The 22,255-nt window shown below is 33.7% G+C and overlaps 1 protein-coding gene and 1 long non-coding RNA gene across 10 annotated transcripts in view; one reads left to right on the forward strand and one right to left on the reverse strand.

The window, feature by feature from the left end:
• Nucleotides 1–22,255, reverse strand: part of LOC127837947 (uncharacterized) — a 110,925-nt gene that overhangs the window by 16,185 nt on the left and 72,485 nt on the right. The gene's annotated exons all lie outside the window — the stretch shown is intronic.
• Nucleotides 1–22,255, forward strand: part of LOC127837946 (gastrula zinc finger protein XlCGF57.1-like) — a 38,806-nt gene that overhangs the window by 1,198 nt on the left and 15,353 nt on the right. For 4 of the 8 annotated variants that reach the window (XR_008029562.1, XR_008029561.1, XR_008029563.1 and 1 more), the window contains exons 2-3: nt 124–331; nt 1,104–2,375. The exons of 2 other annotated variants lie outside the window; for them this stretch is intronic. Coding sequence is in view for 1 of the 6 variants with exons in the window: in XM_052365412.1 (XP_052221372.1) it covers nt 124–331; nt 1,104–1,130 (235 nt within the window). In the remaining 5 variants the exon portion in view is untranslated. Of the gene's footprint in view, nt 1–123; nt 332–1,103; nt 2,376–11,557; nt 13,187–22,255 lie in introns of those variants that run through there. 2 more of the 8 variants (XM_052365409.1, XM_052365411.1) reach the window with 1 other exon arrangement.

Here is a 22,255-nt window from a genome sequence, read left to right on the forward strand (position 1 = left end):
TGATACAAGATACAAGAATCTTTATTTAACGTCGGATGTGAACAACAATTCGATACAGTCACTGTATTTTAGTTATATTATGTAGATATATTATTTCTTTGATTTCAATTATTCTTTTTGCAGACATATGTTTGATACTAATAAGTCAGAGTCTCAGGATTGGGAAGAGTTTGACTCGGAGTCTAACAGTGAGCGTTCGGAGTCTGACAGTGAGCGGTCGGAGTCTAACAGTGAGCGTTCGGAGTCTCACAGTGAGCGTGTATCACCGCAGCCAGGTCAATTAACACAGGACCGGGCTGCAAAAGCTGAAAAGTTGAAGCTTCCGCATCAGGTACTAGATAAAAAATAATATGCAATTTTTACCAATAAATATTTTTCTTAGTATATAAATGACATTTCAGCAGAATGACATTTTGAAACATAAACCCCATGTAATTTTATTTTATGGCAATGTATCGGTCATTTTGAAATACATTTATTATCAACATTAATTAATCATCATTATTGTAATTCACTAATGTTTATGCATTTGAAATATATACTGTTATACTTTTAAGAAGTCAGATATCACAAAATGTAGTTTAAAAAGACAGATATCACATAATTGAGTTTAAGAAGACTGATATCACAAGATAAGGAAGAGCAGTCTTTTTTTTTATTCTAAAGCTGTAGCCTAATCTAGTCTACAATCCCTCGGAAATTTTCATAAAAAGGCTACATCCTCTCAATTTTTTTCATTATATTCATGCACTTAACCCAAAAAAAGAAACTTACACCTGGAAATTACATTCCCCTATGACTAACATTGCGTGAGTTGTATCCCCAAATTTTGGGTTTCACACACTTTTTCCTATATAATATGAAGGCTAATGCCCCTTCCCCCAACAGCCTTAAAAAAGCCTTGAATGGTAAAAACAATGAACCTTTAAGCTATTTTCCGTTTAAGAAAGTCCCTTCTTAAAGAAAATCCAGTTGAAGCAGAAAGTTTTGTCCCTGATAAGCCTGTGTGGACTAAACAGGCTTATCTGGGATGACACTTTAGGCTCATGCATTAATTCCCGTTTTCCCGGAGTGCAGCTCAAATGTTCATTTACATGTTACAGAGTACCGCAAGAAGCTGCCGTTTGTGAATGCGGGGCGCATCTCCTCTATCGGGGCGATAGAGGAGATTTAGGCAAAGAAGCTGAAGGCAGCGGGGGGAAAAGAGAAGAAATCAGGAAGAAATCGCCATAGGCGATAACTGAATATAAGATTTTTTAAACCATTGGATAGGTTTGTTAGTCACCTATCTTAGGAAAAATACTTACAGATACATTGAAGTTCAAATAACTATTATTTAAATAAGAAGAATTTTGGTTTTTGAACCTATTTGATGAAGCAAATGATTTTACTTTTGTTAAACATGTGTGGCAGTGAACTATTGTCTTCATGTTAACCTTATTTAAGTATTGGCTGTTGTTCTTGTGGTGTATTTATAATTTGAGGACTTATTTTACCTAATGGACAATTTATTTTAATTGAGTTAACAACATATAAAACTTGTCAAAACTATTGAAAGCCCCCATAAGAATTTCATTGTTTTGTAGTGACCACTATGTCTGCTCGTGACACTGTCAGTCTGACATGTGAGAGTGCAGTTGAAGTAAAATGATTCATCAATCATTACTTATGAAAAATTTCAATCTTTGGGATTAGTTTTTGCCTATATGCTACCTTTGACTGACAAAAAAACCAACATCAACAATGTTTTTTTTTTTTATTTGAACAACTCGTCATCGTGATTGGGAGGCATGTGTCATTTTAATTCATCATTATGTAATGTCGGGTAATTGGACATTTCACAAGTATTTATATATTGTGTATGCACAACAAATATAAATTGTGTCAACAAAAATTATGTGTTAGTTCACCATTAGTTATCATTGAAAATAAAACCTTAAAAAAGCTGCAGAGTTGTTGTTGATAGCAGTAAAGACAAAGGCTATTCACGCAAATAAATATATATTTGTATGCCCCCTTATTTTGCCATAAACTGTGCAGTAAAAAGTGCAAAACCAATAAAAAATATGTGTTATTAATATGTTCTAATGTGTTTTATATCTAAAAAGGCATTCACATAGATAAAAATAACTTATAAATGGCCAAAATAGCTGGTTAAATGCAAATGTCAGTTGTTTGCTGGCAATGAACCAGATTTTTGGCAGAAAAAACAGCAGAAAAATTCACCTATTTTTTTACGTGTTTTAAAAAAATCATAAAAAATCTATTTTTCATCCAAATAAAAAAAGAAAGACATCATTATGTTTGTTTTAAGTAGTATAACATCAATGCCAAATATCATTCAAATATTCCCATTTTAAAAAAATCATTGCCTCTTGCTAAACAAGGGGTAACGCATTTAAAAAAAATGTAATTAATTTTCTGACAAAAAACTGGTACCATGAGTAGCATGAAACAATAATTTTTTAAAGCATATGTAATTGATGAAAAATGATTGCAAAAATAATATCTAGGGTCTAATAAAGCATTTTTTATTTTATTTTAATTGGTTACTCTGAAAATTCTATTTTTCATGATTTTTTTTTTGCAATAAGGGGTTATGAAATTTAATTTTTTTTATTGGATTTTTAGACCAAAACTGGTACTATGATAATACTATGATGCACTTCACCAAAACATTTATAATTATATTGTTTATTCTTAAAAATGAATTTCCCCTATTCACTAAAAATAACACTTTTGATCAGAAAATTCATATATAATGATGTTTACTTTTATTTTCAAGGAGCATAATGCCTCTTTTTATTTGTATTCAGCCACAAGTTCTTGTCAGCTACTTAAGGGTTATATGTTGCCTTTCTTTTACTAAATGCAAAATAATTCTACACTTTGAGAAATTTCATAAAATATTTTATGTCTTTACAACACTCAAAGGCTAATAAATTTAGATATCAAGTACTTCCATACTAACAGGACCATTCTATGCGGGCAACCTAGCAACCTTTATTTGTTCATATCTTCCTATCAGTCTGTTATATGTGTTATGAATCATTTGTTCGGAGAACATTTAATGTTTGTTATAACTTTTAAATAATTCAATGTTCAAAGTGATATTGTTATTGACCGATAAACCAACATACTGATTAAAAAGGAATATTTTATTAATTATTTGCATTTTATCTTACATAAGTAATATTTGCCTAAATGTTTTTCAAACTATAGAGAAATCTATAATCAATTGACGACATTTATCAAAAAAAACATTTATGAAATGGAAGTTTAAAGATAAAAATAAATAATGCAAGTTTTATCAGATATTCGTAGTAATTTCCAATATAATTGAGTGACTGAGCAATGTGGATGAATGAATATAACGGATGGAACGAACACTTGACTACACTTGAATTACGATTTATTTTTAATATTTTATGCACTTAAGTTTAGCCTTAATGCGTATTTATAAGCATTTATAGACAGTGTCCCTCCCTAAAATCAAGGAATTATTACTTGTTATTCATTTGTGTAATGGTATACAATAATTTTGTGGTAAATATTTGAGAAAAACATTAGAAACGAAACTTGTCAGTGATGAAATTTTCCATATGGTTATGGAAATTACCGATCGTCGGTTTCCGAAAAACAATACGTCACGGTTTCCAAAAATATGATGGTTGTGCACAAAGATTTTGGTGTTAATGAACATTACTGGTTTATATTTTAATAATTTCAATTCTCATTTGATTAATAGGTGATTTCAAGGCTGATAAACTTGAAATATGCAAGCTATTTTTTCGTTTTGCATATGTCTGTCGATACATCTGTACAATCGGTAATTTCCGTAACCATTCGTTAAATTGTAGCAGACACAAGTTTAAATAAAAATTCTTATGTTTTACACAAATATTCTACCTCTTTCTTGCTAAAAGCTAATACATGAATGATTTAAAAGTAATATTGCATCGTTTTCAGCCAAGAACACTGTCTATAACCGCGAAAAAAAACATAACAAACTTTTTGATTTACGATATTTATTTTCTAAATAGCTTGCATGCGGCATGGCATTGCATGTTCCGCAAGATAAATATCTCGACTTTATTCATTGGATGATTTCGGACTGTTTCATCCAATCAGAAAATAGCTTTTAAGCGTAGTTTAGACCCATGTTAAGCGAGATAATTAAGTACCACTTTTTATACACTGCCAAATTGTGACATGACGAGTTGGGTCCCTTGTTGGTTCATGCTACTTAAGCTTGTCACAAGCTGAATTTCTTTTTCCTCAGGCACGTAAACGGGTGCAGGTTCTTTCGGCACCAAGCTTTTTCAGCCTTTCTTTATAGCTATGGGATATTGTATAATACAGTATTATATTATTGTATAAGATCATCATTTTTTAATTTTTATAGCTAATTAAAATTGTAGAAATAATAATAATTGATGAGATAAATTGATTCCAATCTGTTTCCTAGTTCTTCTTGAATGCTCTGAGCTTTTTAGTGGGTGGGCCCAGAGTCTCACTAGGATTTTAAAACAGGAGTCCCTGGACTCCTTACTTGGAAAAAGTAGGAGTCCAAACGGCAAAAATAGAAGTCCCAGTGAATATTGCACTTGTGTTCAAATATTCAGCAAAAAATCCATTTTAATAAAAAATGAATATAAAATAATACATAATATAATTGTTGGTTTCATTATTAAAAACCCAAATACAAAATGCACATTAGGAATCCCACTCATTATGTTCACTTTATTGTTACTTTAATAAAAAATCATATAGAAAAAACGGCTCTTTTAAGGCAAGCGTGCATAAAAGTGCTTAATACATGTATACATGTATTTACATATACAGCCCACTGGGTCCATTCAATCACTGAAAAGAACCGAATAGCACCGAAAAGCACTCAATTTCTCTATATATACATGAAAGTAAGCTATAAGGGCCGTTTTTAATGGATTGAAAAGATGTATATATGTTTTTAGTCAATAATGACTTCGTTTAAAGCGGGTATATACGATTTAGTCAAATATTTATGAATTTATATAAACTGTGTAAAAAACTTATTATATATATATTTCAATATAAATTAAAATAAAAGTTAAGAAGAATATGTGTCGAAAAATGCGAAATAAGCCAGATATTTAATTCTGAAATTGAAAACGGCTGTACAGCCGAATTCGCCAGCATGTATACCATACATGTACGATGTGCATCTAAACTTAGTTTAACGGTTTATTTGAAATTCTGCAACGATATCTATTCATACAACACACGAACACTATCTCCGATCCTAATACAAAGACGAATGCTTCGGTTATTGTAGGAAAATATGAACGTCACTATCGGCTCGGGGCGCTAATTTGTCTTTGCTGCATTTTATGAAATTCGGCTTTAATATATAATTTTTCTTTCCTATTTTGTGTTATTGTAACATATTTAATCAATATATTACAATTAAACAAATATAAAAAATCGTATATATCCGCTTTAATATTGATTTAGGTTTAAATATTAAGCACAATTGTATTTTTACGCCACTGAAAAACACTCCCGTGTCAGCATAGAATCACCAAAAAGCACTCAATTTCTCTCTATATATACATGAAAGTAAGCTATAAGGGCTGTTTTTAATGGATTGAAAAGATGTATATATAAAGTTAATAATGACTTCATTAAATATTGATTTAAGTTTAAATATTAAGCACAATAGTATTTTCGGCCACCAAAGAGCAATCCAGTGTCAGCACAGAATCACTGATAAGAACTCAATTTCTCTCTATATATACATAAAAGTAAGCTATAAGGGCCGTTTTTAATGGATTTAAAAGATGTAGATATGTATTAACGGTATAACCCAGCGCCCTCACACTTTCTTTGGGGGAATGGGTCCGCAGCCTTTAGGAGGGGGAATTTTTTGTAAATGGGGGAATTTTTATAACGAAAAAAAACCACTATGTTTATCTGTAATAAACATATATTTCTATATATGCGACTGTCTATATAGGACAGAAAGGTGGACTCTTACTCAATCTATATAACAGTAATCTTATTTAAAAGTCCACCATTATGTCCTTTTTGTTCCTAAAACAAGCTAGTGCTGTGTCCATTTGCATGCAAAGTCTGTCATAAACCAAAGATCGCGACCATGATATATCCCGCGCGCGATATAAATTGTCAGGTTATTTATGCATGTGTATGTATGCATTAGCATAGTTTGGCAATCTCAAAACACGATATTTACCTACTTATTGTAGTGTTATATCCTTATGTTATTCATTGGTATAAAACAAAACATTATTCCATGTAAGTATTTTCAAATGCGTATAATTAAATTTGTGATCCGAAAACAATTGTCAAGTTTTATTGTTCAAGAAAGCATACACGAATTAGACCCATGTGCAAAATGACGTCATTTATTCTCATGGAAAGCATGGACTTTAATAGTCCCTCTTAATTAAAAGCCAGTAGTTTACACTGTATCTTACGCGCAAAGATTGTTGAGATAGGTCAGTATTGACTTGTGACATTTACAGTTATAATTGTATACACCTAATGTGTGCACTGGTGTGTTTCGGCAGTTCAAAGCAAATTCAAGAGAGAATGGTAACACCCGAAATGACCTGTGATGTTTGGCAAATGGTGTTATTGTTTATCGCAGTACACAGGTGTTAAAGTGATGTATAATGAAAGCAGACAATCTGGTCAAAACTGGATTATGAATGTCGGATTAAACACAAAATTAATGTGGGTGAAAAAAGTGTAAAATACTAGTTTGATATATTGCAGTCAATTTTCAACTATAAATCAGCGATTTTTTTTTTATTGATTTTTTTCTGAGGGGGGAAAAATCATTTTTGGGGGGGAAAAATATACTTTTCAGATGGGGGACTGCCGCCGAAATTTGGCGGCAGATTTGATAGATTAAGGGCCCTGTAAGTCAATAATAACTTCTTAAATATTGTTGTTAATCTAAATATTAAGCACAAGAGTATTTTTATTGGCCACCGAAAAGCAATTTTGCGCCAGCACAGGATCACCGAAAAGCACTCAATTTCTCTATATATGTACATGAAAGAAAGCTATTAGGGCCGTTTATAATGGATTGAAAAGATGTATATATTTATAAGTCCCCTACCGGTTTCACCGGTCTTATGGTTTTGTATCCATCCAGGTTTTTTTTTGGCCCGATTTTATAGCCGAAATTCGGCTATGTTCCCAATCCCAAAAAGTATACTTTTTCCCAAAATGTGGCAAAAAATTCCCAATTCCCCCCAAAAAAATATTATTTTTTTAATATATTTTTTTGAGAAAGAAGTGTCCAATGCGTATTTTATCTCAATTTTAATTCAATTACATCTAACAAAGTATTATGTGATTTTGTTCTTTTAATTTGAATGATTATAAAGAGTTATATCAAATTTATAACGTATTTCCCTAATCAGAGGACTTTTCGTGTGAAAAAAAAGGCTAATGAATTTATTTTCCCAATTTCGTGAAAATGCCAATAAAATTCCCACTTCCAAAGCCATGGGCTATCTTCCCAAAAAAGTGGACAAAAACCCCTGCCGTCCATCAGTCAGTCCGTCACACTTTTCTGGATCCTGCGATTACTCTAAAAGTTCTTAATATTTTTTCATGGAATTTGGAATATGGATAGATGGCAATATGGACATTATGCACGTCATTTCATTTAGTTCCTACGTCAAAAATTGTGGTTGCCATGGCAACAAATAGACTATAGAAATACCGCTGAAAATGGTGTGTTTTTCTGGATCCTGAGATAACTCTAAAAGTTCTTTATATTTTTTCATGAAAGTTGAAATATGGATAGATGGCAATATGGACATTATGCACGTCATTTCATTTTGTGCCTACGTCAAAAATTGTGGTTGCTATGGCAACAAATAGACTTGAAATACTGCTGAAAATTGTGGTTTTTCTGGATCCTGCGATAACTATAAAAGTTCTTAATATTTTTTCATGAAACTTGAAACATAGATAGATGGCAATATGGACATTATGCACGTCATTTTGTTTTGTTCCTATGTCAAAATTTCTGGTTGCTATGGCAACAAATAGACTAGAAATACTGCTGAAAATGGTGTTTTTTTTCTGGAACTTGCGATAACTTTAAAAGTTCTTAATATTTTTTGCATGAAACTTGGAAAATGGATAGATGGCAATATGGACATTATGCACGTCATTTCATTTTGTTCCTACATCTAAAATTATGGTTGCTATGGCAACAAATAGACTAGAAATACTGCTGAAAATGGTGTTTTTCTGGATCCTGCGATAACTTTAAAAATTCTTAATATTTTTTCATGAAACTTGGAACATGGATAGATGGCAATATGGACATTATGCACGGCATTTCATTTTGTTCCTACGTCAAAAATTATGGTTGCTATGGCAACAAATAAAACAAATATGGTGTAGCCGGTAGGGGACTTTTATTGCTTTGCAATAGTCTTGTTTTGTCAATGATGGCTTCGTTAAATATTGATTTAAGTTTAAATATAAAGCACAATAGTATTTTATTTGCTTCCGAAAAGCAATTTTGCGCCAGCACAGAATCATCAAAATGCACTCAATTTCTCTATATATTTACATGAAAGAAAGCTGTAAGGGCCGTTTATAATGGATTGAAAAGATGTATATATTTATTTAGTCAATGATGACTTTGTTAAATATTGATTTGAGTTTAAATAAAGAGCACAATAGTATTTTTTGGCCACCGAAAAGCATTCCCATGTCAGCACAGAATCACCGAAAAGCACTCTATATATACTACACATGAGGTTGTTTGCCAACATAATGAATTATATATGTTGCCCAGCTCTTGCCACTTGGAGGCCACCTCTTGTAAGAGCCAAATTTTGAAAAAAAATAGGCTGAAATAGTCCCAAATATTTAAACAAGAAATAAAATATTTTCAGCTCTTTGTAATGAAATATAACTGCACATCTTTAGATAAGCTTGTCTGTCATTTATTATGTAACCCTCAATTCCAAATCAGAAAATTATTATAGAAAGTGATGATATTTTAAAAAATCCAGGACATACACCGTCATTTGGGTTGCAATGTGTATATAAATATATGGTACATAATATAAAAACATAGAATAAAAAATTGATAAACTATGTATACAACTATGTTACAAATACATATGCAAAGAAGGTAGTAAAGTTAGAATAAAAGATAGAAAGATAGATTATAAAAAATAAAATAAAAAAAGATTCAACTATGTTACATATACATGTGCAAAGAAGGTAGTAAAATTAGATAAAAGATAGAAAGATTGATAAAGAAATGAAAAATATATATCCAACAATGTTACATATACATATGCAAAGACGGTAGTAAAGTTAGAGTAAAAGATATAAAGATAAAATAAAAAATATACATATGCAAAGAAAGTAGAAAAGTTACATAGTTCAAGATGATTATAATAACAAATGTGAACAATGATAATAACCAGGTATGATTACCATTAAAATTTATAAAGAAATCTATAATACGGGGCATTTAACTTGGGTTTCATTTATTTTATGATAGAAATATCAACGTAATGCACAGGTAAACTATCAGTGAGTTTTAATTACATCACAACTGCATGATCGACGGTGTTAATCCTGTTATCTTATCAGCAGGGTGTTAATTAAATCGCCTCCGATTGAAGGCGATAATCTTAATACATGCAGCGCGCAATCTGAGTACCCGCTGCGTCAATATGATAGAAATGCTTTTGCTACCTGTATCATATCTGGTTTTGTCAAGTGAATAAACATTTATAACATAAAGAATTATAATACTCATAAAAAACAGTAATAGATGATTCGTACATATATACAAGTATATGAATGCTTTATTAATGAATCAATGTAACACTTCTTATTTCTATGTACAATAAGTTCAAGAGCAGATAACAATCTCAACAAAATATGTTAATCTTCACTACCATTCACACTTTTTATGCCCCCCTTCGAAGAAGAGGGGGTATATTGCTTTGCTCATGTCGGTCTGTCGGTCTGTCGGTCGGTCTGTCCTTCCACCAGGTGGTTGTCATACGATAACTCAAGAACGCTTGGGCCTAGGATCATGAAACTTCATAGGTACATTGATCATGACTCGCAGATGACCCTCATTGATTTTGAGGTCACTAGGTCAAAGGTCAAGGTCACGGTGACTCGAAATAGTAAAGTGGTTTTTTGAATGATAATTCAAGAATGCATACGCGGTCAACAGGGCACACTCTGAACAATATTACTGAAGCAACTGGTCTGTAATCCTAAATCTATAATTATCAGTCCAATGAAACATCATCCTTTTAGTAAAATACAGTGGATCAGTTAAAATATTATCAGAATATGAGATTTTTTGTATATTTTGTATATTAAATATTGTGTTAATGTTTAATTTTGTTGATTAATATAAATATAAGCAGGACAGGGGAGGTAATACACTACAGGGGAAACAAATGCAATAAGTTTAAATTTATTGTTACAGATTTGCCTCCCTTGTAATATATTTAAATTTTACCAAATGTAAGGCTAACTGCATTTTTGTAATGCATACTACTACTACTACTACTACTGCTACTACTGCTGCTGCTGCTGCTGCTGCTGCTACTACTACTACTACTTCTACTACTACTACTACTACTACTACTACTACTACTCTATCCTGCCGTAACCCAAATTCGACGACACCGAAATTCGACGATGTTTTGTTTTTATCGCATCATCGTAAATCACGCGCGATTTGAAAGGTGAAGGTCGTTTCTGTTTTTCCCACGGTCTACTTCCGCTTTACGCTCCCGATTATTTCCAAAAATAATGGAGATTAGACAGGTAATTCTTATATTTTTCAACGAATTCGCTCTAATAATTACTTTTCTTCGATCTGTCTTTATAATGCCTACATATGTACCCGTTTTCTTAATGAAATGGTTCGTAGTACACTGCATCGTCTGCTATTGATAGTAAAGATAGTAAAAATCACGTGCTATGACGTCACTCGCTCAACACTTGGAAAAATACGGAAGCGCATAATTGACTTATTAATTTGGAATAACAAGCACATCATTTGTAATGAAGGGCATTTTGGTTATCAGTTTTTTTACTTGTTTTCAGAAAACTGATACAAAAAGAGGCCCATATCGAAGTTGCTATGACCAGGCTGATTTAAAATTGGCTTATGATGCAGTGATGATAAATCACATTTCTGTGCAGAGAGCTGCCACTACTTATGGGGTACCAGTTACTACACTAAAAGATAGGGTCCATGGTAACATCCCAATATATAATGTGCAGTCAGGCCGCACCCAGTTGTTCTCAAAAGACCAAGAAACCATGTTGGCCCAGCATTTGAATTCCATGGCAGAGGTTGGGTATGGATATTCACGAACAGAAGCTATTAACCTGGCATCTGACTATGCGGTCCACCTTGGTATCAGAGATAAAGATCACCCTCTAACTCTCAGATGGCTATACAAATTCCTGAAGAGATTTCCTGAAGAGATTTCCTGAATTGTCCGTCAAAAAGCCTCGCAGTCTTGAGTCTGCCCGTGCCAGATGTGCCACCAGAGGTGCAATTTCCAATTACTTCACGGAGCTTAATAAGATCCTGAGTGAAAATGATTTGCTGAGTCGGCCTGAAGCAATTTTCAATGTTGACGAGAAAGGCCTATCAGTCGACCACAAACCCCCAAAAATTATCACTGGTGCTGTATACAAGGCCAAGGCAATAACATCTGGAAGGTCTCAAACTGTAACCTTGATTGGAGGAGCCAATGCCATGGGGAATCAGGTACCACCATTTTTTGTCTTTCCCGGCAAGCGAATGTTACCTGAATTACTGCAAGGTGCTTCCACTGGAGCTACAGGTGTTGTTTCCGAAACGGGTTGGTCAAACACTGATATCTTCAGCCAGTACATGAAGGAGCATTTAGTGAAGTATTTGCCACCCCACAATGCCATATCCCCAGTGCTTGTCCTCTATGATGGTCATAAAAGCCACATATCACTGCCACTGATTCAATGGGCCAAAGAAAACCATATAATTCTGTTTGTCTTGCCTCCACATTGCAGCCACTTGCTCCAGCCATTAGACATTAGTTGTTTTGGCCCATTTGAAGTTTCCTGGAACTCAACATGCCATGGCTACATGCGAGAATCTGGTGGACGAGTAATAAACCGGTATGATGTGTGCAGATTGGCATGCAAGGTATATTCTTACACTCTGACACCATCCAATGTTCAAGCAGCCTTCAAGAAAAGTGGAGTATATCCTCTGAACCCGGATGTTGTGTCAGACCTTGACATTGCCCCATCATTGAGCTTTCCAGCTGCAAAGGAAAGTGACAACAGCAAAAACAAACAGCCTGAAACCAAAGTTGAAAACACTAATACTGATGAAGCAAACACATTCCTGAAAAACAGAGGTGGAAACATTTTGGAAAATGTTAAGGTTGCTAAAGCTAGAAACACCCTCAGCAAAGTTGTAGGAGGCAAGGCGATCACTAATGAGGATGTGATAACAAAAATACAAAATCACATTCACTCACAGTCCACATCTATGAAGAGAAAATTTATTCCTCCATTTAAAGACCACCAAACACACCAGAAAGAAACCTCTACAGTTAAGAAGACAAAAGGGAAACAGCCACAAGCTCAACACGAAAAAGTGAAGACAATCACTCATGACAAAACCATGGATTCAGATGATGACATTGAATCTGAAGACGAAAAGTGTTGTGTATGTGGGAAATTCTACCCTGACAAATCAGATTATGACCACATAAAGATAGTTCAGTGGGGAAAATGTGACACTTGCAACAAATGGGTCCATTTGAAATTCTGCACAAGAGTGAAAGTACTCAGACGTGGTGATAGTTTTCTCTGTCCCACATGTTGCAAAGCAGAAGAGTAATCAATAACTATCAAACACCTACCTGTAAATAAGTTCAATTTAGTTAAAGTTATCAACTGTTGACTCTTACTGTTCATGTTATTGAAAATGACTATATAGCCCACCATATATTGACCTCTATGATGAAGAGAATATCCACCAATCAAAATCGTCGAATTTAGGTGACCTTTCATTCACACTGGAAGTGAGTCATATGCCGCCATTTTTGTTGTCAAGTTACGATAAAATGGTTGTTCATCGACTTTGAATCAATCCAAGGTAATAAAACAAAGTTCAAAGTTAATGACTGTGTGATTTAACAGTTCAATGTTTCTTTAATTTATTTGTTATTGCTGCGTGTATCTGTTACATCGTCGAATTTAGGTTACACCGGGATACTACTACTACTACTATCACTACTACTACTACTACTAGGGCTGCAACAATATACCGGTATATCGGTATATATCGCAATACGCAATCCGCATATTGTATTGCGATATGATTTTTATCATACCGGTACGAAAATTTTACAAAAATTCATTCACATTTCGTCCAGAAAAGCCATCAGAAATAATGATAAAAAGGTAAACAAAACAAAGCAGTGTAAATTATTTTTTACGTAAAAATAGCATTCTAAAAAGTGTATTATACAGAGTAGCGTTGTTACATGGGAGCATTGATTCGATGCTTTTGAACAGATTATCGTTGAATTAATTGCGCACAGCTGTAAATGTTTCGTTCGATTCTGATTTGAGCATTATTTGTAATCCGAATTTCGGAAACACGCTTCCAAATTTGAAAGCTAACGCGACAATAAAAAATTATAGCGTCAAATAAAAAGTGCTTTATCCTTTGTCTCAATAAAAAGCGCGCGAAAATTATACAGACATGTAGAACGTCGCATGGAAAGTATGGGTGTATTTTGTGTTGTATAAAAACGGGAACATCATGTCAGCTGAATTACGCGTGTTCAGTGGGAAAAACGCCTCGGTTGGACGTTATTTCATCACATCTTTAAATAGTAACAATTGCAAAAATGTATTTGATACTTAAGAAAATTTGCGAATGTTTGTGTTTCTTATTATTCTTGAGCACATTTATAGTAAATATTTACCAGAATTTGCTTTAAAATTGAAATTTATGGGATTATCGGGTAATTGGCAAGTTATAATTTTGGTACAAGTTAGCAATATATTGCGATATATTGCAATACGGGTTTTTGATCTGACAATATATTGCAATACGTTTTTTGGCGTATTGTTGCAGCACTAACTACTACTACTACTACTACTACTACTACTACTTCTACTACTGCTCTACTACTACTACTACTACTACTACTACTACTACTACTACTACTACTTCTACTACTACTACTACTACTACTACTACTACTACTACTACTACTACTACTACTACTACTACTACTTCTACTACTACTCTACTACTACGACTACTACTACTACTACTACTACTACTACTACTACTACTACTACTACTTCTACTACTACTACTACTACTACTACTACTACTACTACTACTACTACTATTTCTTCTGCTACCACCACCACCACCTACTACTACTACTACTCTATTACTACTACTACTACTACTACTACTAATACTACTACTACTACTACTACTACTTCTACTACTACTACTACTACTTCTACTACTACTACTACTACTACTACTACTACTACTACTACTACTACTACTACTACTACTACTACTACTCTACTACTACTACTACTACTACTACTACTACTACTACTACTACTTCTACTACTACTACTACTACTACTACTACTACTACTACTACTACTACTACATTCACAGTGACAAAAAACGTATTCACACAATGGCTGCTACTACAACTTATAGCCCATATAGGGGGGCATGCATGTTTTACAAACAGCCCTTGTTTAAATAGCTCTAAACAGACAGTTTCCGTCACCAATTGTTTTTATAGATGTGTAATGCCCTATCATTGCAGGACGAAATTTTTGCAGAAAAACCCATTGCTAAAAAAATCAACAAGTAAATTAAAGGTTAAAGTCCGATTATTTAAAAAAAAAACTGCTTTTTTATTAATATATCAAGCACGTACACTTAACAAAAAAATACGATATTTTTTTATTAAATGTAGAATTTTGCAAAAGTAAAGCGCTTTATACATAACAATGTTTTTTTCTGGTTGAGTAAATAAACAAAACAAAACAATGTATAACATATAATATTTGCACATAATTTGTAAAAAGAACTATAATGATACACGTGATGTTTTAAAATTTTGTTGAGTGCGCGTGCCATTGAACGTTGAGTTAAGCGAGTGTTGCGAATTAAATTACACATAATTAAAACTGATACTATTCTGTCAGCTTGATTTATGAATCATGTTTCGTCGCGACAATATGTTCATTGTTTCATTAAATTGTTATGCCCCCCTTCGAAGAAGAGGGGGTATATTGCTTTGCTCATGTCGGTCTGTCGGTCGGTCTGTTGGTCGGTCTGTCGGTCAGTCCGTCCACCAGGTGGTTGTCAGACGATAACTCAAGAACGCTTGGGCCTAGGATCATGAATCTTCATAGGTACATTGATCATGACTCGCAGATGACCCCTTTTAATTTGGAGGTCACTAGGTCAAAGGTCAAGGTCACTGTGACCCGAAATAGTAAAATGGTTTTTGAATGATAACTCAAGAACGCATACGCCTAGGATCATGAAACTTCATCGGTAGATTAATCATGACTTGCAGATGACTCCTATTGATTTTGAGGTCACTAGGTCAAAGGTCAAGGTCCAATGACCCGAAATAGTAAAATGGTTTCCGGATGATAACTCAAGAATGCATACGCCTAGGATCATGAAACTTCATGGGTAGATTGATCATAACTCGCAGATGACCCCTATTGATTTTGAGGTCACTAGGTCAAAGTACAAGGTCACGGTGACCCAAAATAGTAAAATGGTTTTTGGATGATAACTCGAGAACGCATACGCCTAGGATCATGAAACTTCATAGGTAGATTGATCATGACTTGCAGATAACCCCTATTGATTTTGAGGTCACAAGGTCAAAGGTCAAGGTCACGGTGACCCGAAATAGTAAAATGATTTTCGGATGATAACTCAAGAACGATTTTGCCTAGGATCATGACACTTCATAGGTACATTGATTGTGACTCGCAGATGACCACTATTGATTTTCAGGTCACTAGGTCAAAGGTCAAGGTCACAGTGACAAAATCGTATTCACACAATGGCTGCCACTACAACGGACAGCCCATATGGGGGGCATGCATGTTTTACAAACAGCTCTTGTTTTTAAAATTTAAATGCTTGAAATTATGTCAGAAAACCCTCTTTTCGCATTAAATGACCTTTAACATAACCCCAGCAGACCCGAATGATTACACGTCATTTATTCCAATCAAGTAAATAACAAATACATGTGTATTAGCAACCTGCTGTGTTGATCGCTATCTTATCAGCTCAATACACAGGAACTTGGCTACTGTACTGGAAAAAATAGATTTACAGCCAAAATAACTGATTTCATTTATTGCTTAAGTCTTGTGTACTTTAATAATTAACAATGAGAATTGATCCACCTCACCGTTGCACATTTTTATTAAATTAATTAATTTACTGAACTAATAAAAGATGGTCCTAATAAAGTGTGAAGGTGGAAATAAAGAAAAAAGATCCATTTTCGCATGACACTGGCAGTATAGCATGTAGTCATATATAAATAAGACACAGTTAAGACATGGATAAAATATAAATAAGACACATTTGAATCTTTCATTTCTTCAAAAAATTAGCACGTAGTCAAATATAAATAAGATACATTAAAGACCAGAAAACAATTTAAATAAGACACATTTGAATCTTTCATATCTTAAAAAAAACATGTGAATCTGAAGCAATACATTTATTACTGACATAACCTATTCTAAAAGTCGACGGACAACATAAGTTCAAAGAAGGAACCACAATTAAATAAGATCCATTTTCGAATGATACTGGTTCAGGTTGTATAGCAAGTACATGTAGTCACATATTAATTCTAGCTTGCATTAGTTAAAATTATTTTGTTAATTAAGTTCACATTAATCTGTTCTTTACATATAGATAGCCTTATTAAAGACGGCGTTAATAAAGTGTGAAAGTGCGCGTGCATACGGGTTTCATGTGACAAAATATTTTTCTGTACTTATTTGGGTGAGTTATTGAATTTCAAGTGTACATGTTGATTTTTTGTATCTTCAATAATCCATTGTACTTGATTTAATGCACACGCGCATTTTTAAATTGTGTTTGAGCTTTAAAATAATAGTCATTATAAAATGCATGTTAAGGTACCAGCGTACACTCGATGCTCGCGCAATAAATGGTTTTAATGGAACGATTAAAATCGCTATTATTAATACAAAGCAAATAAACTAAAAGTCAGCCTGCAATTTCTATTTTAGAGTTCCAAGTCAATTAGAAATGCTTAAAACATATACATCAATTTACGTTTAAGATGATAAACACCATGAAGAGCTTTTCGGTTGGTACATTGCCGATATATTTATAACTAATTAAATCCTTTTACACACAATATTAAAAGGACATTTTTCATATGTATATAGAGAAATTGAGTGCTTTTCCGTCTTCACATGAAGTGCTTTTAGGTTGGTATATTGCCGATATATATCCAATTATTTATTATTTTGGGCATTAATACCTCATAATAAACAAAAGGTGGTATAGATATGCATGAAATATAACCATTTATAACTACATGTAATTAAACCCGTTTACACACACTAGAAACGATTTATTGCATATATATAGAGAGAAATTGAGTGCTTTTCGGTCTTCACATGAAGTGCTTTTCGGTTGGTATATTGCCGATATATATATATCCAATTTTGGGCATTAATACCTCATAATAAACAAAGGTGAAATATAACCATTTATAACTTATTAAACCTGTTTACACACGTTTACACTAGAAACGATTTATTGCATGTATATATATAGTGAAATTGAGTGCTTTTTGGTGCAATTCTGTGCTTTTCGGTGATTGTATGGACCACACCCCACTTATATACTTTTTTTTTTGTAAACAAAACATTATCATTATCTTGCAATGATAATTCCATTTGAAACAACAACAAGAGGGCTATGATGGCCCTGTATCGCTCCACTGCTGAAAAAAGATTGAAAAAAATATTCTCTGCATGTGCAAATACTTAAATATATGCCCTATTTAAGCAAATGTACACTTGTGTGACCCCCTGGGCTTGGTCAAATTTAATCCCAGGGGCATAATTTGAGCAAACTTTGTAGAGGACTACTATATACAATATCTCACTACATGTACATACAAAATATGGTAGCCCTAGGTCCTAGAGTTAAGGACAAGAATATTTTAAAAGTTTTCACAAAATAAGCAAGATATAAGCGTATATAATGTTCAATTTTGTGACCCGCGGGTCAGGGTCAAATTTGACCCAAAGGGCATAATTTGAACAAACTTGGTAGAGGACTATAAGATGTTACTGCATACCAAATTTGGTAGCCATAGTCTGTATTGTTTTCGACACGAAGATTTTTAAAGATTTCACAAAATAGGCGCTTTATAAGCGTTTATTCAATTTTGTTACCCCCCAGGGCAGGGTCAAAGTTGATCCCAGAGGCATTATTTGAACAAATTTGGTAGAGGTTTTTTAGATGTCACTACATACCAAATTTGGTAGCCCTAGGCCCAACGGTTATGGACAGAAAGATTTTTAAAGTCTTCAAAAAATAGGCCCCATATAAGCGTATGTTCAGTTTTGTGACCCCCAGGGCAGGGTCAAATTTGACCAAGGGGCATAATTTGATCAAACTTTGTAGAAAACTATTAGATGTCACTACATACCAAATTTGGTAGCCCTAGACCCAATGGTTATAATGGGCAAGACCATTTAAAGTTTTCACAAAATAAGCCCTTTATAAGCATATGTTTAATTTTGTGACCCCCTGGACAGTTTCAAATTTGACCCCAGGGGCATAATTTGAACAAACTAAGAAGAGAACTACTACATGTCACTACATACCAAATTTGGTAGCCCTATGCCATACGGTTATTTACAAGAGATTTTAATGTTTTCACAAAATAGGCCTTATATAAGCATAATTATGTTCAATTAGGAATACCAAAATAACATGTGTTTCCTTTTGAAATTTTTCACAAATTAGTCCTTATATAAGCATATGTTCAATTTTGTTACCCCCGGGGCAGGGTCAAATTTGACCCCAGGGGCATAATTTGAAGAAATTTGGTAGAGGACTAATAGATGTCTCTAACATACCAAATTTGATAGCCCTAGGCCCAATGGTTATGGACGAGAAAATTTTGAAAGTTTTCACAAAATAGGCCTTATATAATCATATGTTCATTTTTGTGACCCTCGGGGCAGGGTCAAATTTGACCTCAGGGGCATAATTTGAAAAATTTGGTAGAGGACTATTAGATGTCTCTACATAACAAATTTGATAGCCCTAGGCCCAATGGTTATGGACGAGAGAATTTTGAAAGTTTTCACAAAATAGGCCTTATATAAGCATATGTTTCATTATGCTCATACAGTCAGATAAAGCATCAGGGCTCAGCTCCCTAGAGGATGGGATGTGAGAAAACTATCCAACAATTTAGAAACATAACTACACTTGATTTATTTGATTTTAAACAGGTGTAAGGAAATAAATTGTGTTGGCTTGAGTTTGAATAGGAGGTTGCTTTACAGGTTTTGTTTGTTAATGGATTGACTTGAAGAACCCAGTTATTTGAAAAGGTGCGTCCTGTGGACTCTTAATTGGCTTCCAATTAGCGTCATTTTTCAAATTTATGGGTACAAATGCGCTTGATTAAGCGTTTCCGAGAGCCCTTGGTGGGTTATAGATATGATGGGTGCAAATGGCATAAGACCCATTTTCACATGAAGTTGGTTTTTAAAAATATCATTGCAAATTGTAAATAGCACATTTCAGCACAAAGCTATTCGATACAAAATTGAATTCCAAAAAGCAAATATTATAGCAAACTGGCAAATAAGGGTAGCCTATCCAGGCATTCAGGAACGATTTCCAGATGTACTGACCGAGAACAGCAAACATTTGCGGTTAGAGTTAGATAATTAGAAGTTTTCCTCTTATCGTGACACTATGTGATTTCGGTAGCGTTTGTTTTTTATCATATTGAAAGCAAAACTGTGTTTATCGATAGTCAATTATGTCTTCCCCTGACAATTTAGTGACCAAGTACAGACACTGAAAATCTGCGAATGGATTTTAAGGTGTAATTTTAACTGGGCCACAACTTGCATTGTTTAAACATGCAGAGAGTAGTCCGTATTTGCTTACACTAAACGATGTTACATCCTTTACCCTGTGCACAGAAGCAGTGATGTAGCCAAAGTTCAGATGATTTCACTCAAATCAGCATATGAAATATTCTAATAAAGGCATTCATGTCTGCTGGCATTATGTAAAGGTCAAGCTTGGTAAAATAGCTACGCCGAAAAAACGCATTATTGTTCTAGACCAATGTTATGGTCAGAGACTGGTTGACACCATGTGAACTGCTAGGGTAACAAGTAATGCATCAACAACAAAGTACGGGTCAACAGGGCTGTTTTTATGACTACCTAATTCGTGAGTAAAAATTATTGCTCGCAAATTTATTTTCATCTATTGTCTTATTTTATATTTTGATAATATTCCAACAATATTCATTTAATATGATAATTAGTGCAAAATATTAATGTTCTTTTGTATTTGGTTCTGATCATACCATTTTCACCATACATTCTATGCTCTCAGAACGTCAAAAAAGAGACTTGTTGTTATTTTGTGTAAGTTATCTCTATAACATAAATAGGATGATAAACAGTGCACACACATCTCGACAGTCAGACGACTTGTGCGTTAAGACACACTCTTTATAAATTTGAATGGCTTGTGTTCATTTCAAACTTGTGATTAAAAAAGCTATAACCTAATGTTGAAAAATGAGTTTCCTCTAAGATAATGCAATAGCGAACAATTTCAGTGCCTTCAGCGCTTTGATTTTATTATCTTGGAATCTTTACAAGATGAACTTCAGCCATTTAATCTTACATTGTTGTAGCACTAGATGTGATATGGTAACATAAATTTAACACGATACAAAATGCTTACTTTTATTTTTTATGTCACAATATATTCCATGTGAATTATCTGCGACGATATCCAAACAATTACGAGGGAGCGTGAGATTGGCTTTGGGCGGCTCATGAGAACGTAACGTTGTACCAAAGCCAATCTTGGTTTACTCATAAATGTTCGTATATCGTCGTGAGGAATAGCGACATTTCAAAATTCAAAAGGTAATTTCAACCCACGCTTATAAGTACTTATAGGGGGGATTATGTTGGTAAACAAATTGTTGCAAAAGTCTTCATTCTGAACTTGGTTTTGCTAATTTTAAAGGGTTTGGTAATTGAACAGTGTAACAGCTTATTTTACATTGTTTGGTTAATTAAAGAAGGTATGCATGATTTTATATGTGTTAAATTGTAATATATTTATAAAAATATGTTACAATAACACAAAATGGGAAAGAAAAATTATACATTGAAGACGAATTTCATAAAATGCAGCAAAGACAAATTAGCGCCCCAAGCCGATAGTGACAAAAATATTTCGTACATATTTTCCTACAATAACCGAAGCATTCCTCTTTTTATTAGGAACGGAGTAAGTGTTTGTGTGTCGTATGAATAGATTTCGTTGCAGGAAATTAAAATGATCCTAAAACTAAATTTAGATTCACATCTTACATGCATGATAACATGCTGGCAAATTCGACTGTACAGAAATTTTCGATTTCAGAATTATAAATATCTGGCTTATTTGGCATTTCTCGACACATTTTCTTCTTAACTTTTATTATGCCCCCCTTCGAAGAAGAGGGGGTATATTGTTTTGCTCATGTCAGTCCGTCGGACGGTCCGTCTGTCCGTCCACAAGATGGTTTCCGGATGATAACTCAAGAACGCTTAGGCCGAGGATCATGAAACTTTATAGGTACATTGATCATGACTGGCAAATGACCCCTTTTGATTTTCAGGTCACTAGTTCAAAGGTCAAGGTAACAGTGACTCGAAATAGTAAAATGGTTTTCGGATGATAACTCAAGAACGCTTAGGCCTAGTATCATGACACTGAATAATAATATAGATTGATCATGACTGGCAGATGACCCCTATTGATTTTCAGGTCACTAGGTCAAAGGTTAAGGTCACAGTGACTCGAAATAGTAAAATG

The sequence above is a fragment of the Dreissena polymorpha genome, chromosome 7 (assembly GCF_020536995.1).
Source record: "Dreissena polymorpha isolate Duluth1 chromosome 7, UMN_Dpol_1.0, whole genome shotgun sequence".
NCBI lineage: Eukaryota > Metazoa > Mollusca > Bivalvia > Myida > Dreissenidae > Dreissena > Dreissena polymorpha.